The 27,157-nt window shown below is 39.5% G+C and overlaps 2 protein-coding genes across 5 annotated transcripts in view; one reads left to right on the top strand and one right to left on the bottom strand.

Annotated features, from left to right (window-relative positions):
- The window catches only part of LOC306884456 (integrin alpha-11-like), a 52,099-nt gene extending 40,003 nt beyond the window's left edge, over positions 1–12,096 (top strand). Inside the window, exons 22-30 of the mRNA XM_079440327.1 lie at positions 1,294–1,370; positions 1,858–1,941; positions 2,029–2,119; positions 2,203–2,316; positions 2,899–2,982; positions 3,430–3,540; positions 9,502–9,597; positions 10,297–10,410; positions 10,547–12,096. Coding sequence (XP_079296453.1) covers positions 1,294–1,370; positions 1,858–1,941; positions 2,029–2,119; positions 2,203–2,316; positions 2,899–2,982; positions 3,430–3,540; positions 9,502–9,597; positions 10,297–10,410; positions 10,547–10,624 — 849 coding nt within the window. The 3' untranslated portion in view covers positions 10,625–12,096. The remainder of the gene's footprint in view (positions 1–1,293; positions 1,371–1,857; positions 1,942–2,028; positions 2,120–2,202; positions 2,317–2,898; positions 2,983–3,429; positions 3,541–9,501; positions 9,598–10,296; positions 10,411–10,546) is intronic.
- On the bottom strand, positions 11,967–15,432 carry LOC306884491 (intelectin-like). 4 transcript variants are annotated; one of them, XM_079440393.1, is made up of 8 exons: positions 15,349–15,432; positions 14,821–14,894; positions 14,600–14,734; positions 14,271–14,518; positions 13,959–14,117; positions 13,748–13,868; positions 13,450–13,553; positions 11,967–12,427 (listed from the first exon to the last, which is right to left on the bottom strand). In XM_079440393.1, the coding sequence occupies exons 2-8, from the start codon at positions 14,885–14,887 to the stop codon at positions 12,275–12,277; spliced, it is 987 nt and encodes a 328-aa protein (XP_079296519.1). In that variant the 5' UTR covers positions 14,888–14,894; positions 15,349–15,432; the 3' UTR covers positions 11,967–12,274. The 4 variants fall into 4 exon arrangements, with proteins under 4 accessions (XP_079296519.1, XP_079296522.1, XP_079296520.1 ...); XM_079440396.1 differs by having other exon boundaries at positions 14,600–14,731; XM_079440394.1 differs by having other exon boundaries at positions 15,004–15,411.
- Between the last annotated feature and the right edge of the window lie 11,725 nt (positions 15,433–27,157).

Raw genomic sequence — 27,157 nt, 5'->3', positions numbered from 1 at the left:
GTATTTAATCAATAAGTACTAGTATCTAATGAAAAAGTACTAGTACCTAATAAATAAGCACTAGTATCTAATGAATAAGTACTAGTAACTTTACAAAAGACACTAGTACCTAAAGAATAAGCACTAGTACCTAATGAATAAGCACTAGTAGTTAATGACTAAGTACTAGTACTTAATGGAAAATATACTAGTATTTGAAAAATGAATACCAGTAACATTAAATTAGATACTAGTGCGGCTTATAGATTAAATGTTAAAACGGCTTGCCATAGTATGTGATGGGGCGAAAGTGGAATAAAAGGAGGAGAACTCGGGAGGAGAGAATGTAAAAAGGATTTTCCATGCAGCTTTGTGCCACTACTCACCAAGGGGGAATGAAGAGTTTGCCCACATAGTTATAGCTGTATCCAAATGCTTCCATTTCTCTAAGCAAAAATAAAACTAAAAGCCAGCTCTTGTGCTTTAAAGGGATAGTTCACCCAAAATTGAACATTCTGTCATTGTTTACATGCCATTCCAAACCTGTATGACTTTCTTTTTCTGCTAAATGCAATAAAGCAATAAATTATTTATTGTTTTGGGTACCATGTTGTTTTAGACCTAACAGTTGAAACATTCTTCATTTCTTTTAGAAATAAAGTCCAACAATTTTGGAATGACACAAATACAAATGCTTTCATTTGGATCAGACTTACAGTTCATTATCAAATAACAAAGAAAAAGACGAGCATTCATTTTTTTAAACTGCATGGAGACTTGGATTACCACTGAAGTGGTGGCTAGAGCCAGTGCTTCATGAACTGCAGCAGATGTTCATTGGGAGAGTCTGTATATCACCTATATCTGTGTTTTGTCACAATGAAGTGATGTGTATATACTGTATAGGATATGGAAGTTAATATCTCATGCGGTGGTTAGACTGCTCAGTGAATAGCCAGCAGCAGTGGATGAAGCCTCTTCTTCCACACAAATGATGTTATTGTTCTGTAGAAAAAGGCTAGAGGCAGACTAGCGTAAAGGGTCTTGGCCTGTTTGTGTCAGCCTTGTATATCCATTCAGGCTGTTTGCCCTGGAAAATATTAGTTTATCTTTAAAAATGTAAGTTTTGGATGTGATCAGGCCAGGGTATAAATTAGAATTTTGGATGAAAGGAATCCAAAATCTAGGGATGAGCTCATTTTTGAGCATGTGTGTGACGTTAGAATGGATGAAAGAAAAACTAAACGGTTGCATGCAAGAAATTATAAGGAGTGACAAATACACTTTAATTAAACATTATTACTGACTCCCTAGGTAACATTTCGTTTGGAATTTGAATTCAGTCACTCTGTGCTGCTGGATCACGTACGGATCATGTTGGAGGTTACCAGGTAGGACATGCTTTGTCTGAGATGTTGGAAATGTTTGGATATGAAAAAAGTGTACAATGCAATTAAGAATATTGATGAAACTGAAAAACTGTTTGTTTTTTGTTTTTTTTTATCTTATGATTAAAAAACTATTATAAGATTCAGAAGGAAATTAAATTTCAGGCAAATGATTTGCTTAAATTCAGTTTTATTTTTGGAGCACAGTTTTATCCTGTGGAGCACAAAACAAAAACAACAACAAAAAAAAAAAAACACATTGATCACTGGATGACTAAATGGCCACATTGAAATCTGCTAGATGTGGTCTCAGTTAAAGTGTCTAGAACATTGCTGATGGTTTGGAATGTTATGAAACTCTGAGGGAAAAGGATCCTGGACTGAAATGTTAAACTCCTGATATATGCAGCCAAGTGTCACTGCGCAGTGAATCACAGGGTGAGCATAACTGCCTGGGAGGTTTCTCATGCCTATTCTTATGTCTCTGCAGTGAGGGTGAGGAAGTTGTCCTACACGATAACATTAATGACATATTCTACACTCTGAAATACGAAGCTGATCTGCTCTTCACAAGGTGAGATGTGTATTTGTTTGAATGCTCTAATCAATATGTGTGATTGTGGAAGTTGGAATAGTTACAAGACACGGATTTTTCTCTCAGGGATTTTTACCCTACCCGATATGAGCTTAAACCTGACCTCTCTCTAGAGGAACCTAGTGATTTCAACCCTCCGTTCAACTTTACCTTTCAGGTGAGGTCAACTTCCTTGCTATCTATAACTAAAGAGAGGAGGGCCCTCATGTTTCGAACTAACCAAACATGTTTGCATCACAGATCCAGAACCTTGGTTATTTTCCAATCCAGGATTTGCAACTGTACATTGCAATCCCTGAGGTCACGAAAAATGGCAATCAACTTCTGCAGATCAGAGATTTCCATATTGACCAGGTGAGGAGGACACAACTACAGTAGACTTGTAGTTTTCCTCTACTTGTTATTACAATTTGCCTTAGATTTCCAAAAATATTTTTAAAGGCTGAAATACACTGCATGGCTTTTGCCCAAATGTTTGCCTGATTTATAGTCTGAGTCAGATGAGTCCGTACTAGTTGCCGAAAGTCAGAGCCAGTTTGCAGATTTGAGTTGAGAGATTTCAAAAAATGTTTAGCTTCAGACTATGATTGCATCCATTTGGATGATATCAAACATGTTTTATATTTCAAGCCGATTTTAAAACATTTGTTTTCATTTGCCACGTGTCGATTGCTTAAATCTAAATATTCTAATTATTCAAATAGTTTAAAAACTGATATTTACAGTTAAATTTATGCATTTGGCAGAAGCTTTTAAAGTGACTTACTGCACATATCATTCAAGATATACATTTTATCAGTTCATGCATTCTCTTGGAGTAGAACCCATTATATTGGCATCGCTAGCATCATGCTCTACTGTTTGAGCTACAGGAATGATATTAATAGTGATTTGTCTTTTTTATATTAATAGTGCTTTGTGCCATTTTTCCATCAGGTAGGTGGAAGTCATTGTATCCCCCCTCAGCATGTGGCACACAGTCGGGCCTCTCCAGAGGACCTCTCACGAACATCACGACTGGTAAGACCCTCTCTGCACAGACTGAAAGTCTCTGCCTGTTATCACAGACAAAATGTGTGCCACATTTTACACTTGTACTTCAGCACTTCATAAAAGTCTGGCTTGTTTTGTTATGGTGCTTTATAGTTTGCCTGATTTAGGGGCTTTCAGATATGAGGTGTTGTTTTAATGCATAACAGCAAAGCACTTCCCTGCAAAATAGTTGGTTTTGTACTTTCTGTTTAAAGCCACTATAGTTTAATAAATTGTGTCATAAATTAATGGTAAATCTAGTTCATCTTCAAACAGTTATAGAAATGTTATTGTGTTTTTGAAGATTCTTGTATGTCTGAGGTAAGGAGTTTTGTAATGCAACTCTATGCACATCAGATTCCCACCACAAGCAACTGGGTTTCATCAGTAAGATTGTCTGTTTGTGAGAGAACTGTTCCTTGCTCCTTTGCACAGAACTACTCCAACACCCTGACAGTGCCAGTGCAGTGTACCGTCAACCTGCCTTCCTACAGAGACGTCAGCGTGAAAATTGGTGGATCCCTCCGTACTGATGCACTGCATGCGGTCAGTAGCTGTGACTTTGAAATAACAATCTGAGGAAAATTAAGAAGTATAATGTGGAAAAAACTTGTAATCAGGTCAGAGTGTTCACACACTGCATGAGGGCTTTGGTTGAGAGGAGGATCTCCCAAAACTAATGCAAAACTATGATCAGGGCCCGTATTTATCAAGCCTTTAAGAATTACTTTCAAGAACACTGCTAAGAATTGACTTAAGTGAAAAAAAAATTCTTGGCTCAAAGCTGCGCTTAAAAGTTAGTTATCAATCATCTCAGTCGTAATTTAAGCGAAGTGTAAGACTAAATCTGAAGTGTCAGTCTTAGAGATGATTCACAACACTTTGCTGTGCCACATACGGGATTTTGGATGATGACATACGCATTGACCAATCACTGAATAGAGTTCCTTAATTAAGAATATTCTCAGATAAATTCACATTGAATGGTTAAATTCCTAATAGGAGTTTACATTCAACACACATTCGACAATAAAGAATTTTCAAGAGAATACATTATGGCAAGGAAATGAAGCGACATCACAACTCGATTTAGGGTGCCGATAGACGATAGTATAGTGTATATTGTCTGTTGCTGATAACTTTGACGACAAAGAGATGATTATTATTATTATCCGTCAAAAATAGACTAGGTGCCTATCTTTAGTGACGCAGTGCAGAGAGCCACTTCAGAAACGTCCCAAGGTGCGGCTGATCAGCTCCAGTGGCCGTGGAGCTGTAATACTTACGCTAGACTGAAATCAGTTATGATGTTCTTTGCTCGTTTTGAATAACTGAGGAAATGTAACCGTTTCATTAACTGTTCGTCGTCAAAAATTTCAAGAACATTCTTCCTCTCCTGAAAGATTCGCGCACGTCTCCTCAGCGTCATCAAAAGCCCCTACTAGCAACTCCTAACCACTTGAAGGACCTCTCGAGCTGTCTTAAATAACTGGGAGAGTAAGAGTGATTCTTAGCTTTAAGAAATTTGATAACTTGCTTTTATACTTAAGTTTGAACGTAGGAGTAAATTTCATGAATTCTCAGCACTTAAGACTAAAATGGCACTTTGAGAAGCTTGATAAATACGGGCCCAGACCAGTAATTAGAGACAAGTCATGCAGTACATGTAGACATGCTATAATCCGGTTCTCTTTCATCATCTCGTGTTCGAGATCCACCTATGGGAAGGGCATCTGCGCCTGACCTCTGCAGAAGCATCCAACTGCACCAAGTCTGGCTTGACAGACAGGAGCGTGTGTCCAATGGCGCTACCTTTCCTCACTTGAAATTCGCTTCTCGCGACCTCTGAATTTTACTCACAGCTCGTTGGTTTTGACTTCACTTAACCGTCTACAGGAGGACACATCTCTGGATCAGCCTCCGCCAGGCGTGCTTGTCAATTTACCAGGTCAGCTGTTTTTACTCTGCAAGCCGTCCACGATCACACTATTACTAGGCTGCCTGCCTCTTACCTGTCCTTTTCCATTGTCCATTGTTATTGGCTCCTTCCAAACCGAGTCCGATTACCACCGTGGACAACCTGTCGTGAGCCTGCCCTGCCGCATGCGGCGCCCTCATCGCCGTTAGGGATCCCCATTCTCACGTTTTTTGTATGGGTCTTCAATCGATTTAAATAAATATATAAATAATAATCGTGCTCCTGCGTCGGAGGCTCAAGGTGGCCGACACACAGGGATATTTTGCCAGCCGATCCCCATTTCTTTGACGGGCCGCCCGGCTCCGGGGGACGCGAACAATAAAGGCCTTCTCTATGGGGCTAGTGCTTCTGCGGCTCTGCCCCATCGGTCCTCCTCGAGTTTTATGAGCGAGCGGCTGCTCGCCTCAGTATTAAATGACCAGCACCTCTAATGCATCTGACCAAAAAAAGGACTAGTTATTCACGGTGAATGATCTCGTTCTCCGTAATGCCCATCAAACTGTCTGGACAAGCGGGCTCTCTCGGTGGACGGAGAGCACGCACTGTGGCTTAATCTTTCCGGTCTGCCTGACAGAGCGAAGTACCTGTCTAGCCTGGCCAGGCTCTCTTCGGTCTTGCTGTCACGCTAATACAGCAGCGCTGAGATGATAAGGAGGACGAGGGTTTAAAAAGTTCCCTTCCTAGGAAACCTGTGGAAAAACAAAAAACGGCCACAGGTAGCTTTAAGTTCAAGTTCACGGGCAGCCGGCCCTCCGGACACCAGTTCTATCCCTCGTATTTCCCCATCTAACAACAGAGGTTATCTGTCTGCGCAGTCAGGGGTACCTGTTCAGTGTTGACACGGGCTTCACTGTTCCCAGTGTTGCCCAGTGTTGTTTCCCCGTTTTCAGAGGGAATACAGTGAGCAAAAGTGCACAAGCAGTGTCACCACACAGCTCCCTTCACACTTCTCTCACAAATTCTATAAAGTAGGTCTCAGTGTTGCCCAACACATAAAGACAAATAGATAAATCAAACGAATCACATGCACTCGTTAATAAGAGAGAACATCTCTTTACAGCCCCATATGTCATCCCTTCGTTACCCATGAGATGACGCCATTGTACCACAAATGAGGCACTGTCTAAAGGAGTTTTTCCTTGCAGGACATTTGTGCCACTGCAAGCTGGGCCTCTCCACACACATTTGTCATATACTACCAGCTTGATGTTACCCATACTCTCTTGTGCTCTTAGACCCTTTACACCTTTTTAAGCTTGGGTTGTCCAGCCCGGCTTATTCATCTCTTTAACCAGGTCATCTGTACCCTCCCCTGCCACATTATTATATTTTTATATGTATGTCAATATATTCATATGTATAATTCTATAATATATGCCTTTGGCATTATGTGTGTTGTCAGGTTTTGTATGAATGTGACCACATGTCATTTCTTACATGGCCTGTATTGCATTCTCACTTTGTGTGGGGTCAGATACTTGGTGACGTGTCAAGCACCGCCTTGCCAGGTAACCGTCCTCTGGCTTACAGGGCCTCGCTGTGAGTGTACTGGGCAACCGGGGAGTTGTCCATATCTCCCATAGGTGGATCTCGAACACGAGATGATGAAAGAGAACAATAGGTTACTGTTTGTAACCCCGGTTCTCTGAAACATCGAGTGGAGAGATCCACCAAGTTTGCCCCACTTGCTGCACGAGAAGCGAATATGCTCACTGAGGAAAGGTAGCGTGTGGGGGCTTTATGTGCTTGGTTAAGGGGTGACCCCTTACTTGTCATTGGACACGCGCTCCTGTCTGTCAAGCCAAACTTGGTGCAATTGGATGCTTCTGCAGAGGTCAGGCGCGGATGCCCTTCCCATATTTGGATCTCTCCACTCGATGTTTCAGAGAACCGGGGTTGCGAACAGTAACCTATTGTTTTGTTTACATTTTGTACTTTTTTTCATCCCTTTTTTCTCTTGCTCCAAAAAAAAAAAAGCACATGCTTTGAATTTACAGTGACACCAGAAAGTAATTTGGACATTTAATCCACAACCAAAATGCTTAATGTCTGCAGTAAAAAGTCAAAGCAGGTGGCATTTATTTTTAAAGGGAAAAAAACACTTAAATAAAACATTTCACAAGAATAAGTTTTGCTTAGACAATAGATATATTGTTTGAAAGTCAAATGTTAATGAAACATGTCCATAGATAATATGGCTCAAAAATTGAAGGGGTTACAGTTTATTTCGATAGTCCACTTTAGACATCTATAACTAACTTTGCAACTACTGTACATGTCAACAAACTCATTAGTGTATTAGTAGACTTTTAGGTTAGGTTAGTAGAATCAGTTGACATGTATTTAAAAAGCTACTTCACTTATATATATATAGTTACTTATACAACCCGAACTCCGGAAATGTTGGGACGTTTTTTAAATTTGAATAAAATGAAAACTAAAAGACTTTCAAATCACACGAGCCAATATTTTATTCACAATAGAACATAGAGAACATAACAAATGTTTAAACAGAAATTTTCCACTTTTCCACTAAATGAGCTCATTTCAAATGTGATACCTGCTACAGGTCTCAAAAACGTTGGCATGGGGGCAACAAAGGGCTGAAAAAGCAAAATTGTTTTTAAAGATTCAACTGGGAGAACATCTAGCAACTAATTAAGTTAATTGACATCAGGTCTGTAACATAAATGGGATGTCGTAAAGATGGGCAGAGGCGCTCCAATCTGTGAAAGAGTGCATAAAAAGATTGTGGAATACTTTAAAAACAACGTTCTTCAACGTCAAATTGCAAAGGCTTTGCAAATCTTATCATCTACAGTGCATAACATCATCAAAAGATTCAGATAAACTGGAGAAATCTCTGTGCGTAAGGGACAAGGCTGAATACCTTTGTTTTCACCCGACTGAACATGCTTAATCGGCGTTTGTTGGGTCGTGGAATGTCTGAGCAGTGTGAAAGGGTTTTCCAACAAACTACAACAAACTCTGACATGGCCACGAACCGTTTCCATGACGATGCGCATATTTCACTTAAAGCATGCTTCACCTTCGGCCTCTTTCGTTTTATTCGTCATCTTTTCAGGTGAAGAATGATACAAAGACATTAATAACAGTAAAATTTTGATTGTGGTTACAGGATCATCACTTTCGTCGCCAATCAGACTTACACCATCAACACCAGACGCGATTGGCGCGATGCAATGCGACAAAATACAATAGAGGTTCTATTGATTATAATCAGTGACGCTGTCTACACTGGATGCGGCGCGATGTGACAACTGTCACGTCCGGTGTAGACACGGTATTACTTTTAATTATTTAATTATTACTTATAATTATACTTATTTTTAATAAAATTCTAAATCCAACAGCCAACTTGAGCCAACTTGTTTGTTGGCGTTTGTCTGTGCAGTGTGAATTGGCCTTAAAATGGACTGTTTCAAAGTGGAAACATGTTCTATGGTCAGACGTGTCCAAATTTGGAATTCTGTTTGGAAATCACAGACACCTTGGAGGAGGGAGACCTTCCAGCGTATTATCAGCGTTCAGTTCAAAAGTCAGCATCTCTGATGGTATAGTGCAAATGGTATGGGCAGCTTTCATGTTTTGTAAGGCACTATGAATGCTGAAAGGTATATAAAGGTTTTAGAGCAACATATGCTCTCCTCCAGACGATGTGTATTTCAGCAGGACAATGCAAAACCACATACTGCAGCTATTACAACAGCATGGTTTCGTAGTAGAAGAGTCCAGGTGCTGAATTGGCCTGCCTACAGTCCAGATCTTTCACCTATAGAGAACATTTGGCGCATCATTAAACAAAAAATACGTCAAAGACGACCACAAACTCGCTGGAAACCTATATCAGGCAAGAATGGGACCAGATTCCAACACCAAAACTCCAGAAACTCATAACCTCGATGCACAGACGTCTTCAAACTGTTTTGAAAAGAAGAGGAGATGCTAGATGCTACACCATGGTAAACATGCCCCTGTCCCAACTATTTTGAGACCTGTAGCAGGCATCATTTAGTGGAAAAGTGTACAATTTCTCAGTTTAAACATTTGTTATGTTCTCTGTTCTATTGTGAATAAAATATTGCCTCATGTGATTTGAAAGTCTTTTAGTTTTCATTTTATTCAAATTTAAAAAACGTCCCAACATTTCTGGAATTCAGGTTATAGATTGATGGTGTAAGTTACCAGCAAAAATTCAGTCTACTAATAGTCTACATCAGTCTACTAATAATTTAATGACTGGTAGTTGGTATGTAGTTACAAAGTTACTTATAGTTAGTGAAATTGTCTAAAGTTGACTGTAAAATTAAAATGTTACCAAGTGAAGTTACGTTTTAATTTGAGTGAAGCATCATTTGTTTGCAGTGTCCACCTGGTTTGATATTTTGTATCTAAGGTCAGACATTTTGCTACATGTGTGGCTTTTTCTACCACTTCTCTAGCTTCTCACCTTTAGTGCTTGCTCTCTCCAACTTTCTGACATCCACTGTTTTTCTTGTCACGGGCAGCTGAAGTTCAAAACCCTGGAGCTGGTGACGACAGCCTCAGTGGAACTGAACCCATCCAGCCCTATGTTTCTGCCCGAAGAGAGGCCGGTCAGACATGTGAGTCGCCCTCTATACACATCAGCATTTACAGAAAGCCACGTTACAGAAACATTGCTGGACAACATGTTTAGACTAGGTAAAAATAAATCCATGTCTGAATTTGTGACGATGTGGTTAGTATGAGAAGTTGCTCTTGTCTTTTCCATCCTTGGCAATTTTGAGAGACTAAAACATTGACAAATGATGTGTTTTTATTCATCTGTCAGAAAGAGTTAATAACAATTGTACACAAGCATGTAATATAAACGTCTTTATGTTAACATTACTGAATATTTGACTTCATACAATCTGGCTCGCTGGTTTTCTCATGCCAGAACCTTCTCTTTACACATTGGTGTGTCTTTTGGTGAGATACTGTGTGTTGTTTCACCACAGTAAAAGAACCTGGAGCCAAGGGGACCGAAAGGACCAGCAGCACAATTGACTTTGTTCTCTTCTGTATTGCTGTGTGGTGCTGCCATCTGTAGGCAGGACGGAAATTAGACATAAATACTAACATTAGGAAATCTGAACTCCGCTGCAGCAGATGAAACATGAAATGTGTCAACTTGTTTAGAACAGAAAACCAGTACCAAGATATAAAGAGAAAAGATCAATGAGGAACCCAACATTCATACCACAAGCAGCTATATGAAAATCTCTGATAAAGCAGTATAGCTTGTTATATTTTTCTTTTGTACGTGTATGTTTTTTCAGATAATCCTAGAGATCAGAAAAGAGGAGGATTACCGTGTTCCCATCTGGATTATCATAGGCAGCACACTTGGAGGCCTGTTACTCCTCTCACTTCTCATTTTGGCACTTTGGAAGGTAATGTGTCCTGATTTTTTTAAGCATGCACAGAAGCATGGATGGATGGATTTAAGGATGGATAGAGTAAATCTGAATTATTTGTATATACTGTGTATATATATATATTTTTTTTTTACTTTTTTCACTCCAATAGTTAGGGTTTTTTCAAAGGCAGAAGAGGCGTGAGGAGACTGAGAATGAGGCTAATGGCAAGATGATGGAAGAACGATAACGCAGGCTGCTTAAGAGGGTTCAGGCAGGCCTACATCTCAGGGACCAACCAACAGCAACATTAGACGTCTCTGAAACAGAGAGAAATGGAGAAAGAGAGAAAAACAGGAATTGATGCAATGAAGAAAGGAGAGGGATTTGCTCTGTGCACTGGACGACCTGTTGTTCAACCATGAAAAACACTGCAATGAGGCTCACCATGCCTGCACTGCTTACTGAGCCGACCCTGCAGATGGGGTTGCATCTCACTTCTCACTCCAGATCAAAACCCTCAGATGACATGTTGAGGACAGTCTTCTGAAGATGCATTCAAAATGAAAGCTTTTTTCACAGGGTCTTTGGAAACCCAGTCATTTGCATTTGATCCATGGTCATTTCCAATGTCTGACTCTGAAAATATACAAGAGAAACCTCAAAGGGCTGTAACTCTATAAAACAGCCATGTTTTCTGGTGCTTCTTCTTGGACAATTGGAAAAAAAGGGACATTTTTGAGGGGAAAAGGTGCAAACGTTAGCTCATTTTATTGTAATGCCCATCATTATTATATGTAATGTAATATTAGGCACTGGAGTTTGTAGCTCTGTTTTTTGCAGTGGCCATAATTTATTGAATAGAAAATGAACTGTTGTGGACTTTACTACAGTTTTGTAAAGAATTACTCTCCTCTAATACTCTAAATAATTATACATCAACATTTTATTTTTTTCTATATGCTCTTCAGTCTCAAATAACAATAGAGGTGGACATTAACTATTTGAGTTTTTTTATATTGATGCACTTTTTATATTGTAGTGATACAAACTTGAATTTTGTAAATATACAGGTTTTCTTTGTTACACGAATTTCAATTGTTTGCTTTCATGAGGATTGTGGCATTGTAGTGCATCTCTTGTGAGACATCAGCCCCAGTTAAACTTCCATGATTGAGCAGCACATCCTCAAATATGCTTCACACCTCAACAAGTAGCCTTTGAGAAAGGGTATGCTTACTGTACAGTATATCATCCAGACTGATGATGGTTCATTCATTTCAATTATTTAGAATATTGTTCAAATGTTCCCTAACATCAAATGATGTTGAGTGTTTACAATGCTATGAAACATCCTTATCATTTGCAGATGTATTGTAGTCAGGGATCCCTATTCTCCAATGCTTTATCATATATATGTGTAAATATATCTGTCCAAGAATATAAATACATATCTAAATAAAGAATTTGGAAATAGAATGAGTGTTTATAAATAGGGAATGATAGCTCTTAAATGCTTAAATTATATGAGCAAATCTTCACAAATGTATTCAGAAAATATTGTCAAAGTAACTTGTAGACCACAACTTGTTGATAAGTATTGGCAGTCGGCTGTTTTATTGAAGCATTATACATTTGTTCCACTTTTCAACAATTGAAAAAAAAAAGAATGAACACTGAAAGCATGTTAAGATATAAATGTCTCAAAAAATGGATAATCTGACAGGTTATTTTTTTCATCATTGACAAACACCTTATGCAAATGCATTCTTAAGAGTACAGACTGATGAAGGATATATATTGTAATGAAATACATTTGTGAAAGTAATTGTGCATATGGCAGTCAGGTGTTATTCAGTGTAATATATCTCAATGAGAAAATTTTAGACAGATCATAGTGTCAGCGATAAAAGAGAAGTACAACTGCTTCAGTCATCTCTTTGGAAGCACTCCATCCTGCATTAGTACCATAGCCATCCGAGTCGAAGCTCGCAAAGTCCCCACACTGTCTAGGGGCGCCCTCAGGAAAGTGTCCACCTCCACCAATACAGAACTACAACAATATTAGTACATTACTAGCAATACAAATAACATTCTTCAAATAACATTAGTGCTGTAGATTTATTTCTGTTATAAATGTATTTCTGATTTAAATTGTACTTCTACAATTGTCATAACTTACAATTAGCATACATTTTAGGTTAGCAGTATGGTTCTGTTCTGGGAAAACACCCCCCACCCCCCACCCCCAAACCACATGCTGACAGCAATCTAACTGAAATGCCTTACGGAAGGAGAGAGGCGGTGAAGGGGTGCTCTTCTGCTATGCGATGGTAAGAAGAGCAGCTTGCCCCTTCAGGAGGAGAGTGGCAGCGAAGGGTAGTGTTGCCAACTTTTTTCGTTAGACTTAGCGACTTTCATACACCTTAAGCAACTTTCCAAAAAGTGACTAGCAACATATTTAGCAACTTTTAGACAACCTTAGCAACTTTCCAAATGTCAGCTGTACTGTCCTGTGCGAGCACAAGATCTTTCTTCCCCGCTGCTGTCATGCCCCTCTGTGCGTCTGCTCAGTTCAGTGAGTGCTGAGAGATGAGCAGTGCATTCTGTTGACCGCACAGCAGCTGGCATAGATGTGAGTGAACTGTCAGTGAGTGTGGCCACTTTCAAAACTGGCAGCTTATATCAGTGACGTTGCGAATTTGCATTCAATTTTGTGAACTTGAATCTGGTGAAACCATGTGGGGAACGAACTCCTCTCGCAATGTTCCTGATTGCTCCCTTCCTTTAGAGAAGACACGGTTTGCCTGCCGAATTCGCCAACTGATTAGCTCCTGAGCGAAGCAATAGCTGCTGAATAATGACTGAAAGGACCTTATAAAGGGAATTATGATTGGCGTCATATTCCTATAGGTGGACGTACTAACACTAAAACTAACACTACGCTCCATTACTGTAAATGTACATACTCTTCATTTTTACACTGATCCATGAAATATTGTCTGTCTGAATTATTGTGTCACAAATCTTGTTCATTAATATTGTCAAAAATAATCCATATTATTTTTAACTCACATGTTCAGTGTGACAACCAGTTGGCTTAACGCCTGAACAAATAGCCATAGCTGCCTTTTCGGTATTGAAGACCCTGAATGTGATGAATCCAGGCTCAAATATTCCTAAAAAAATATGCACAAAATATATCATTGATGATGTTCTGTCATGGTAGATCCACATACAACAATAAAGTAATCAGATTACAAAAGGGATGATGGCTTAATAGCATCACTGAATAATACAAAGATTTTATGACTGTCAATCCACTTTCTTTAAAAATATTTGAAAAATATTGGCTCAAGATGCATTGCCGTACCTCTTGAATGAGGACCATACAGATATTTGGTTGACATTACATTTCCAGTATCATACACTATTGGAATAGCAGGTCCATTATCAACGTTGCATGTCCCGATTCCAAACCTCACAGGGAATTTCTGGGAAAATTAAGATAAATCTCCACTTTAGCTTTGCCTATATGTCTGGGAATGTTTCAAATTTAAAACTGGTGTCAAAGTTTATCTGACCTTGAATAATTTGAAAAGGTTTCCTCCATGTAGGGTCAAGAAGTGATTTTCAGTGTGGTATCTCAGGATGGAGGCAGTGGTCCAGTGTTCCAGCTCATTATTATTAGGAACATGCCACACAGACACATCCTGTGCCACAATGTCATAGTATCCAGGATTCTGTCAAGTCACATTTATTTATATAGTTCTTTATAAAATACAGTTTTGTTCTGTTTCAGATTCTAGATAAACCTCATTTGATTGTTGGTCCAGTGTCTTAATATCCTTTATGTTGAGCCATGCGTGTATAACCAATATTGTAATAAAAAGTACCTTATAATCATCACTTGTTGCAGCTTCTACAGCTCCGAATGTGACTGTGTTTGCCCATGTCCCGTCACCATCAGGCCGGTCTGGGTTACTGCCCTGCTGACTAGACCAGCGATCACCAACAGTGCACTTTCCATGCATGTTGTTTTCATGAACACTGGCCACCAGCGTCCAGCCGCCGCCAGCAGTGGTCATATCACAGAATGTCTGGTAAAGGACCCCTCTTGATGAGATCAGATAGTACAGGCCGTCTGATTGAACAGAAGTATTTCTGAGTCAAAAAAATGCAGTTTGGTGCTTAAGATAGCAAAAATAAATAGAAAAGATCATACCATCATAAACATGATACTTCTCACGAATTTCTTTGCAGCTTCGAGCAACATATTTAATTCCGCCCAGAAGTTTTGCAGCCTCAGGGCTGGTGTTGGTTTCATCCGCAATAATAGATAGTGCTTCTTGTGGAGCTGCTAAAATATGAAACATAAAGACATGTAATATATTGTGATACGAAATTAGATGAATTCATTTAAATTAAGAAAAAAAATACACTCACTTAATGCTACCTCACAGAACCATAAATTCAGTGAGAGTGAGAGACTGAGAAGGATCCCTGAAAACATTTTTGTACTTTGCAAACAAAAGGAGAAAAGTTATTCACAATAACGCATTAAGCACATTTTTCTATAATCAGTTTGTGCTACAGCAACTGCCTGCCTCATCGCTGTTTTCTGCTTACAGTTTTTCTCAGTCATGCTGTAATTTGTCAAGAAGTTGATTCATACTGATGAATTGCTCTCAAGAGAATCTTGACTTTCGCTACTGAAGGGAGAGGTGTGAAGCGTTAGATTCTTTCCGCGCTGTATTGTAAGGGAAGATAACGTTGTGATGTAGATAAGAATCTCTGTATTTTTTCGTGCTGCTGTCATTCTGCCCGTGAACGCAACGCGCCGCTGGTAAGGCCTACTTTCACTTTTAAGTTTCTTTCGTAAAAAATAAATACATTAAATCCATTAAAGGTAACATCTGCTTTGTTTACTCTCTTTCTTTTCTTTATTTCTTTGTATGGTTAAAAAATTCTTACTTTTTGTCGTGCGTTTGTCTCCCTCTTCTGATTCAGCCAGCTCGCTGTCCAGGTTTCTAGCTTGGGCAAGTCAGAGGATGCGCGTGGCCGATTAAACATACTTTTTTTTTTTTTTTTTTTTTCCAACAGGAAACATATCGATGTGGTTTTCTCTTTGCAGTGTTGTAATTCTATAGTTTTCTTTTTGGATTAGGGTTAGGTTAGTTGCCCTTTTTTTGGCTTCAACATGTCTTCTCTTCATGATCTTTATATTCATGCATTTTTTTCTTTTTTGTGCTTCAATAATAGTATATTGGTTATCTCATGTTGGCATGCTGCTAATCTCGTTTGGATCCTTGCACCTCTCCCATCACTCTCACAATTTTTACAGTGTCCAATATTCTACCACCACTTTCCTGCTTGGTTCTTGGGGCTCTGACTCCAGCAATGTCTCCATCTCTGAGATAAAACATCCCATTCTTCTCCATTCCTATCTAACAATTATTACTTTGTACCAGAACCTCTGTTTCCAGGGATCTTTGGAGCTCCTAAAAACATCATACAGTATGTTACAACTAAAGGTATAATACTCTTGGTTCCAACCATTCCATTCACACCTAACATAATTATTTTGCTGTATACGGTTTTTATTATGTGAATCAACAATATTCCTATTGTTTCTTTTGTTCTTTGGTTATTGTAAATCATCATTAGCATCCAAAGATTTTACTGCACAATTGATTGTTGACCAAATTTATGTACAAAAAATTGCACATTATACTAGTGTCCAGAAATAGTGCAAAAATTATACAACAGGAAATTATACAATGTTAAAATGTAGATTGAGAAGGGAAATATTTAAAGTTACTCAAAGAAGAAAAATATGGATTTGGCATTGTAAAAGCAGAAAACAATATGCAGGACTGTAAAAAAAATATAATAATTTTTTTTTTTTAATTAAAACACATAGGTGCTATCAAACGTATCAAGAAATAGATGTTATCAAACTGATCTCACACAATCATCCATAACTACTAGAGAGACTGAAATAATGAAGAAAAAAAAGGGGGGGGGGGGGGGGGTTCCTTTTTATTCAAAACATTCCCAAAACACATTAACTATATCATGAAATATCTTGATTCTCACCTTTATAGATTATTTTAGATCTATGGGTGATGATGGTCAAAGTAATGTAATCTATTAACTATGCATAAAAACCTGTCTGTTTACTTAATTAACAGATATGGGTGTCATGCCATTACGGGGGGCAGTCGTGGCCTAATGGATAGAGAGTTGGGCTTGTAACCCAAAGGTTGTGGGTTCGAGTCTCAGGTCCGGCAAGGATTGTAGGTGGGGGGAGTGAATGTCCAGCACTCTCTCCACCCTCAATACCACGACTGAGGTGCCCTTGAGCAAGGTACCGAACCCCCAACTGCTCCCCGGGCGCTGCAGCATAAATGGCTGCCCACTGCTCCGGGTGTGTGTTCACGGTGTTCACTGCTGTATGTGTGCACTTTGGATGGGTTAAATGCAGAGCACAAATTCCGAGTATGGGTCACCATACTTGGCCACATGTCACTTTCACATATTTTTAATATGTTTCATGTTTCATGTTTTAATTAAGATTTCATGTGAATTTAACATTTAAACTTAATGTGAATAAAAACTTGGTAAGTTAGGCTACTAATCATAACATTTTCATCGTACAGAAGGAGAGCAAAGAACATTTAAATTATCAAAGAACTTTTTCATTAAATCATTAAAATCTTTATCATTAAAATCTCTGAAGCTGTTTACACTATGAAACGAATATCTTATTTACAGACACACATTGCAATTTGTTGTTTCTTACGAGAGAATTCGCCAGAAAGAGGTATTCAGTCAGCGAGCGAGTGAAGAAAACACCGTCATTTTAGCGCTGACGCATCTGAACGCCTCTGATTGGTCATTGCATTCATAAGCTCAACAGAATCGTGTGTGATTGGTTATAATGTAGCACTGTACAAACGTATCTGTCTCTGGCTCAGCGCCAGCCAGGGAACACAGATTTGAAATTAGCAGCTGATGCTGTGCTGCACTGAACGTCTAATCACGCAGGTGTGACTGTATTAAATAATAAATATAGAAAATATTAATCGGCTATTTTTTTTTTTTTGACTTTTAGAAGCTACATTAAAAATCCACTTGGCTCAAAAATCTGAGGGGGGCACGTGCCCACTCACTTTGAATGGGCATGACGCCTCTGGGCAAGATGTCACGGGCGGGTGACGTAATCGACCAGGAAGCTTAAAAGCATGTAACCGGCGTCAGCTTTTTGTCATTCAGCAACCACTACTATGTGCATGTCTGTTTTCTCTGTTGTGAGTCTTATTTAGTGTTGTCTGTCCCAGTACACAATCACTCAGAATAAGCTCCACAATGTCTAAAAGTGCAGGAAAGACAAAGCACTTGGGCGAGAGCAGATCGCACTACAGGCTGTGTGTTCCTCCCTGCAAACGCTACATCACTGCTGGGGATACACACAGTCTGTGTGTGGTCTGCTTGGGAGCCAGTCACGCAGAGTCGGCTCTCGAGGGAGAACTGCAAGCGCCTCTCACTGCGTGCACTTCGCTCCCGGAAGGCTCTCTTTTGCGAGGGAGACTTCAACAGCGTTCCCCGCAGTGCTGGTCCCGCTTCTGCCGAGGCGGCATGGCGGCTGCACTCGTGGGGTTCGCAGGTGGATCTGGTGGAGGAAATGGAGATGGGCAAGTCCCTATCTTCTTCCTCACCCGCCAGATCCAGCGGCTGCTCTCTGGGATCAGAAGCCCGATTTGCGATTTCTTGCCCCTGGGGAGGCGGCTCGACGCTTCGCCTGTCTTCCTATGAGGAGGTTGACGTGGTGATTGTCGACGAGGATTCACACCCTCAATCGTCCCAATATGAGGAGCTAGTGGAGATGGTTACTCGTGCTGTGGCCAAGTTAAACAATGAATGGCCCGCCGAGAAACAGGCTGAAGCGCAGAAAAGCAAACTCGACGAACGCTTTCTGCGAACTAAGCCACCACCTCCACGCCAGAGCCTGCCGTTCTTCCCCAATCTCCACACCGAGGTGTCGAGATCGTGGGCTAGACCTTTCTCGGCTCACCTCTTCATCCCCGCCTCTGACTACTACGGTAATTTGGCGGGGTTGAGGGAGTGTGGATACGGAGCGATGCCCCTGGTCGAATAGACGCTCACGAGCGATCTGTTCCCCGGCGCGGCATTGTCTCTGAAGGCTCCAACCTTGCCCTCCAAGCCGCTGCGTACAACATCAGCGCTGGTGGGCAAGGGGTACGCGGCTGCACACCATGGCGGTGTTACAAGCGTACTAAGCCGACCTGCAAAAAAAAAGCTGGATGAGGGAGAGGAGCTCAGATCTGATCACCCAGCTCTGTAGAACCGCTTATTTGTCTCTCCGCGCTACCAAAGAGGCCGCCCATGCCATCGGCAGGTCTATGGCAGCGCTGGTGGCAGCAGAGAGACATCTCTGGTTGACCCTATCTGACATGAAGGAGAAAGATAGAGTCATCCTCATGGATGCCCCGCTTGCACCTTCTGGCCTGTTCGGCGTCGCCGTCAACTCCATCGTCGACAGGTACCAGGGGGCCTGTAAACAAGCGGCGGTGTTCCAGCAGTTCCTCCCTCGCCGATCTCTAGCTCAGGGGGCTGCTGGGCAGGAGCAGCCCTCGCCACGTACCAGCTCCTCATCTAGAGAGGCACAAAAAGAGAACGTCGCCATTCGCGCTCCCCGCGTCAGGACTGTGGTGGCAAATGCTCTGGGTCGGGGGCTTCAAAGGCTAAGCCAGATATGTGGAACGTACTTCAGTCTAAGAAGTCCCCGACCAAGAAGCCCTGACAGGCATGGCCCAGGGCTTATAAGGGCAGGCCCCTCTGGGGAGGAGCGGGTTACACCGGATTACATGGTGTCCATCTCTCCTCAGTGCCCTCAGGAGATCAGTCTGCCAACCCTGCCTGAGTTCCAGGGCACAGCTGTCTCCAAGGAGCGCTTCTCTCAGTTACTTCCGCCCGGAAACGTAGCAGAGATGAGCAGCTCGCCTCCCCTTCGGGGGTCTCTAGAGCAGCTGGTTCGGCCATCTCCTGCCGGTCCTCCGCTTCAGGGCACCGAGCTAGCAGCTCTAAGTACACCAGAGGCTCGAGAGACTGGTTCCCTTAGTAGACTATTTGGCAGCGTGGAAACTACTGCCAAATGTGTCTCAATGGGTCCTGCGCACTGTAGAAAAAGGCTATCGCATTCAATTCAGTGCCCCACCGCCACCCTTCATTGGGGTGATTCCCCACACTGGTGGGCCCCGAGCAGGCTCTGGTCATGGAACAGGAAGTAGACAGTCTCTTGAGGAAGGAGGCCATCGAGGTGGTCCCTCCTCACGAAAGAGAGTTCGGGTTCAGCCAGCTGAATCTTTTCAAAACGTCTTACTTTTTCAGCCCTTTGTTGCCCCCGTGCCAACTTTTTTGAGACCTGTAGCAGGCATCAAATTTGAAATGAGCTCATTTAGTGGATAAAAGTGTACAATTTCTCAGTTTAAACATTTGTTATGTTCTCTATGTTCTATTGTGAATAAAATATTGGCTCATGTGATTTGAAAGTCTTTTAGGTTTAATTTTATTCAAATTTAAAAAACGTCCCAACATTTCCGGAATTCGGGTTGTATTAACTAATTGTTAAGTAATATGTCACTGCGATTATGGACTTTGCATTGGTTAGTTAATTTATTGATTACATAATCTATGACTCATATAGAATGTTCATTTGTTGCTGATGCAGTAATTATTAATAAATGGTTTATTTCTTCATGAGTTATACATTAACTCATGATTATCTGTGCATTAGTTAAGCATGAATTAATGCATATTAATGCCACCGTATTGTAAAGTGTTGCCAAGGTGTCTTTTGGTTTGAGCCATTCCACTTCAAATGAGTGGCTAAAGAATGGCCAGCCAATGTTGTTTGTATTCTCCTAGTTGCATTGCAGGCCTGCCTACACAAAACCTGCATGGGCCCAAAGGATACAAAAGTTGCTCTGGGGCAGAACGGGCTGGCTCACATTGGGCCATCATGGGATTAATGTGGGCAGTCTGCTAGTGTGGCCTGCTCACAGAGAGACCACCGTGAGCCCAAAGCTGTGGGCCTCGCCTAAGCAAGCCCGCACTAGGCCTGTTTAGGTTTGGTGTGGGCTGTCCCTTGCACACTATGCCCGCAAAAAGCCAGCATGGGCCCCGCAGCGACATGTTTGCAGGGTTCTGGGGTACTCTCCAAAATGGCGGAAAAAGCACCATGTATGCGCACATATCATGTCTTCTTCAAATGAAATATGTGCAAATAAGGGCGCTGATACAGCGGTACATCTGATCATGAATGTGATGACAAGATGGATTATTATGATACACAGCAAACAATGATATAGACTGAAAATTCAAAGAAGAGTAAACAAAAAGTAATTATGCCTTTATTCTTTCTATTTTAAATATATTTTAATATTCAATTGTCTGTATAATGAGCGTGTTGTAGCTCTGTGTTTTATTGGTTGTTTTCTCCCCTCTTCCCACCCTCTACACTCCCACTTTTCCACAGCTTTACACGCCCATTTCTGGAGTCTTTTTCAGACCAGGTGTAAAAGACCAGTGCTGAAACAAGGGGTTTCATAACGACACTTTAACCCTTGTGCGACCTTATGGACATTTTTGTCCATTTCAGTTTTGCTTGGAAATGTCACCGGCTTGGAAAGAGAGCGAGCACCACCACCTCAAACAACGTTTCCAGAGCTGTCATCATTCAGTTTGGAATGCGCACACTGTAAAAATTATCGTGATTTTAACGGTAAAAAACTGTGAAAATGCTATGGTAAAAACCTGTTACATGGTTAACGGAAAGTTCCTGTAAAATTTACAGGGAAAAACCGCAAACTGACGTTCCCAGAATTCCCTGCGTTCCATTTCAAATTCTGTTTGAATTTGACGTTTTTTCTTTGAAATAACTGTTTCTTCTTAGTTTTTTCTTATCAGTTATGTTTATTAGGGTTGTATGTTACATCTAATGTTGTTAAATTAATGTTTATAGCAAATTTCAGTTTAATGAGTCTCACCATGATGGTGTTTAGTGCTTGTGTGAATGACATTGTGCACCTTCTATATATGCTATTGTTTAAAAGTTGCCTGTAATGGGCTTTGGCTTATCAAGTGACTATCTCATCATCTCCTACATTTGGTGGTTATCAGTGTATTTCAAAGGAACAAAACAGATTTCAGTACTTTAATAGGTTGGTATATTAAGATTATATCAGTTAAAGAAATTATGGAATTTAACTGTAAATTTAAGTTAAAACCTAAAACGTTGCTACCATATTTTTTTACGGTAGAATTCTGGCAACCACAGCTGCCAGTTTTTTACCGGAATTTTTTTTACAGTGCATGATTCGGGATGAAATCTGGAAAAACTATAAGGATGCTAGAGCCTGCAAAAACCTTCACATCAGCTTCAAGGAAGATTTTTCCAAGGAGGACAGACTAGCCCGTGCTAAACAGTAGCCGTTGGTGCAGGAGGCCCGAATGAGGGGAAAGCGTGCGTACCTGAAGGAGGGCTATGCGCTGATTGACAACAAGAGAGTGGACCCAGACTTACTTTTCTTTTCGCACTATTGTTATTGTTCTTAAGGTATGGTAGTGCCTGTATTTTTTACAGGGTTATTGCAATTTATCATGACGTTTTGTGGCTAGTATGGTTACTCATTCCTGTGCATATTTTCTGTTAACGTTACTGTTATATCTGTGCATTTATAGAATCTTTATTTTATGCTATCCTTGTTATCGTTAAATGTAAGGGGACTGAACAATAACGTTAAACGTTATTAGCAACATTTCAACATTTCTTTATTGTAAGGAACAGAAGGTGAATTCTTTTTTGTTGTTGTTGCAAGAAACACATTCTGAACATGAGGACACACGTTTTTGGAAACTTCAGTGGGGGGACTCTGTCTTCTTCAGCCATGGGACATCTCATTCAGCTAGGGTTATGATTTTGTTTTATAGGTTTCAAGGCTCAATTGTTGACCATAAAAGTGATACAAATGGTCATTGGTTAATGGTGACTGTGGAGATTGACGGGGTTAAATTCATCTTGGTATGTGTATATGGTAACAATAGCAGAGCCCTAAACAAACTATTTTATGCTGATTTATGTATTAAGATTAACCAATGGAGGATGACATATTCAACGGATGAAGTTATCATAGGGGGGATTTTAATTTGGTCCCAGACAACTCAGTTGACCGTCTTCCCTCTAGAGGACACCATCACACATTTGATGACATTTTCAATAACCTGGTTTCATTTACAAATGTGATTGACTGCTGGAGGTTGAAGAATTCAGATGTTAGACAATACACATGGTTCAATGCATCTAACAATGGGCAGTGCTCCAGGTTGGACTACTGGCTTATTCCATTTAACTGGTTTGATAATATCTCTAAATGTGAAATCTCTACAGCTCCCCTAACAGACCATTGCTCAGTTATTCTGATCCTTACCATAAATAATAACAAGCAACCTCAAAACATAAGTTGGAAATTTAATAGTAATCTTTTGCGCAACAGTGACTTCTGTGAAGAAGTTAAAAATCTGCAGAGAAGATTATGGGAGCTTCAGATTCTTACAGTGACTCTACCCCCATTTGGCATAATAATAATCTTTGTACTGGCAACAAACCGTTCGTTTCCAAATGCTGGACTGAATGTGGTATCTACACTTTAAAAGACCTGTACAACGATTATGGGCTTAAGTCCTTTCAGATGCTAAAGGATGAGTTCTCGCTCCCAGGATTTTCCTTTTTTCTGTATTTAAGATTAAGATCTGCACTGAAAGCTTACGGAGTACCCTGGTCGATTAAAATATCTCCTCATCCTATGGTAAATTGGATAGATTCTAGTATGGCTTCCAGAGGTATTGTGAATATAATTTATACAATCACTTGTAGTACGACAGTATTCAAACATTCCGATTGAAGGTTTCTGGGAAAGAGAACTTGACACTGTGATTGATTGGGACAACGTCTGGGGAAATTGTTTTGCTACCTCTAAAAACCCAGCTCACCAAATGATCCATTATAAGTTAATCTATAAGGCATATGCCACTCCTTGTTTATTATATAAAATGAAAAGAAAGTCTGACCCCTTCTGTCACCTGTGTAATAGCTCTAGTCAAGGTACATATATACATATGTTCTGGGACTGTCCCCGAATTGCCTCGGTCTGGGCCTTGGTACAGGACTTATTGTCGGATCTTCTGAAGACTCAGATCCAAAAGGACCCACTGCTTTTTCTTTTGCTGGATGATTCATCACTATCGTTGTCTGTCAATCAAAAAAGGATTCTGTCTGCTGCTCTTACTGCTGCTAAAAAGGTTATTTTAAAACTGTGGCTGGATCCATCTATCCCAGTTAGATTGACGTGGATGTCATACTTGCTGGACATTGCCCGGTTGGAGTGTACCACGGCCAAAATACATGGTGCAACCAGAAAGACAATACAATTTTGGTTAGACCTTACTGACAATTTATCAGACCTCTCGAAATCCTGAGATGACATATATTTATGTAATTTTATTTATCACCTTTTTTTTATTTTTATTTTTTATATATGGGCAGATCTAGGGCACTGCTGTAAAAAGTTGTAAATCAAAAATCTGTAATAAATAAAGAATCAAAAAAAAAAAAAAAAAAAAGAAGTTAATCTCATTGTTGAGGTGACCTCTTTCGATTCTTCACCATTAAATAAATGGGAGTGGTTTAAATTCAAAGTTAAAGAAGCAGCAATTAAAATAGGAAAATATTCTTCTAAGCAAATGCGGGTTAAACAAAAGGAAATTGTTACTAGTATTAACATTCTATGCGCTAAAGCTATGTTGGAAAAAGCCCAATTAGAATATCTCAAAAATCAACTAGATAATTTATTCTTAGTTAAAGCTCGGGGTGCTTTTATTCACTCTAGGACTCGTTGGATAGAGGAGGGTGAGAAAAATTCTTCTTACTTTTTTAATCTTGAGAAACAAAGGCAAATGAAAAAGAACATTTCTAAATTAAGTATCAGTGGTGCTGTTACTGGAGATTTAGATCTAATTAACAAGGCAGTTAGAGATTTCTATAGTAACTTATATTGTTCAAGATACTCTGAGACTAGTTGTAAATCCTTTTTTCAGTCAATTCAAGGATGGATTGATTTAGTTAAGGATGACTTTTTACTATTTAAGTCAACAACATACTGACCTGCACATTTATATTTATATTTTTTATCTTATCTTTTATTTTATTTTATTCTTTTATTTTTATTTTTTTTCTACTTTTCTTCTTCTTAATATTTGTATACTTTATAATTGCACTGTCCTTGGAGCGGACCTGACCTACATTTCACTGCTGGTTATACTCTGTATAATTGTGTATGTGACAAATAAAACTCTTGAATCTTGAATCTTGACTTTAAAAGTATTATGGAGGATGATTTAATAATTGAAGAGTTGGATAAAGCTATCAATCAAATGGCCATGGGTAAATCACCTGGCTTAGACAGTTTAACTGTTGATTTTTATGTCTTCTTTTGGAAAGACGTCTGTCAGCTTTTATTTGAAGCCCTTGGTGAATGCATCTTAAGACAAAATCTCTCTCCCTCAATGAAGCGTGGTCTCATTACGTTGATCCCAAAGGCCCACTTTTGAGATCCACTTTTGATCGATAATTGGAGACCGATAACCCTTTTGTGTACGGATTACAAATTACTAGATCTTGTATATGCCAATCGCCTGAACAATGGCTTGTCAAAAGTTATTAGTGAATGTCAATCTGCCTTTATAAAGGGAAGGAATATACATTTTCATTTAAGACTGATTCTTGATATGTTGGATTACAGTCATCTAATAGATAAGGAGAGTCTAATATTATTTCTTTATTTTTATAAAGCATTCAATTCGCTTGAGCACTGTTTTACTGTAGAAACATTCAAATGTATGGGTTTTGGATACAAATTTAGTAACATAATCAAAAGGTTTTATTCCGATATAACTAGTTCGGTGTCTTTGGGATCTGATATCACTCCTAGCTTCAAGATGTCTAGAGGAATTCGCCAAGGATGTCCCATATCTCCAAAACTATTTATTCTAACTAGCAGATGTTCACTTTGGCTATTGTTAATGATTTAAATTTACAAGGCATTAAGATTTTTGAAAAGGAATTTAAGATCAACCAATTTGCAGACGATACTGCAATTTAAAAAAAAGATAAAAGTATGGTTGATATTGCACTAAAATTAATTAATGCTTTTTCTGATGCTTCAGGTTTGTCTCTCAATATTAAGAAATGTGTACTGTTACCTATCCACTCTTGTCCAGAGGGCTCCATTGCCTCAATAAATGTCCAGACTGAGGTTAAATATTTGGGTTTAACAATATCTAAGGATGTTCGTAGGATAGAGGAGGTTAATATTGAGAAACGTGTCGTTGATATGAAGAATCTCTTAGTCACTGGCTGACCAGAGATCTCACTGTATTTGGAAGAGTTATTCTATCTAAAGCTGAAGGTGTTTCTAAGCTAATATATCCTTGTCACTCTTTGTTTATTTCTGACAACAATATTAGGAACGGCAACTCAGTCATTTTTCAATTTATATGGAGAAATAAAACGCATTATTTAAAAAGGTCCCAGTTAGTTAAAGAGTATAAAAATGTCAGATTAAAAGCCTTAGATTTTGAAGCCTTGATAGGCTCATTTAGAATTAATTGGTTAAATTTTTTTTTTTTTTGCTTGTTCCAACTCTATGTACCTAGGGTTATTTTTGCAAAGCTTGGTGGTATTGATTTTTTACTGAGATGTGATTTCAATATTAAGAAGATTCCACTTGCACTGTCTAAATTTCATAGTCAAATACTACACTTTTGGAAAATGATATTCACACATAACTTTACTCCGCACAGTTCGGTTCTGTGGAACAATACTTATAAACAGAAAATCAGTATTTAAAGCTGAATGGTTTGACAAGGGAATTCTCTTTGTAACTGACTTGATGGGTTGTAAAGGCGTTCTACTGGATCACACCAGCTTTGCTGAACATTCTGATATAAACTGTTCTCACAGAGTATCAACACATTTGTAAAGCTATCCCTGTAGCCACCTAATCCAGAAAACTTTGATTTACTCTGATGTCACTCCAATATTGCCGAATTTATCAATTGGTCATCATAAATTAGTAGATAAAAATTTCAATAATAGGGTTGCTACGGATGCTTTTAAATCTAAATTGTTCCATGATTATAATAAAAACAATGTGCCTGTAAACCTTTCTGATATGCTGGGATTGGAAAAGCCTTCTCTAAATATGTTAAATGGCCAATTCCGCCTAAAGTTAAAGAAACACATTTCAAAATGTGTCACAGTTTCCAATTTTCTTCACAAGCGATTTAAATTTGACAAGGCAGGTTGTGCTTTTTGTGATTTTACTGATGAATCTCTAGAACACCTGTTTTTTTACCCGCTCCATTTCATGCCGGTTCTGGAGTGATGTTAGAGACTGGCTGACTTTAAAAATGTCAAACATCCCTGTATTCAACATCAACCATATCCTGTTTTATGTTGATGGTTTAGATAATTCAATATCATACATTGTGAATGTTGTTTTCCTACTTGCTAAATATCATATTCATTGTTGTAAGTGGAGAGACTCTCGCCCCTGCTTTGAACATTTCATGAACGAATTGAAACTATTCTACTCCTCACTGAGATTACTTAATAATGGTCGTGCCCCGAAACTATCATCGG

This window comes from Barbus barbus (genome assembly GCF_936440315.1).
Source record: "Barbus barbus genome assembly, chromosome: 2".
NCBI lineage: Eukaryota > Metazoa > Chordata > Actinopteri > Cypriniformes > Cyprinidae > Barbus > Barbus barbus.
This window is presented reverse-complemented; position numbering and strand designations above follow the sequence as displayed.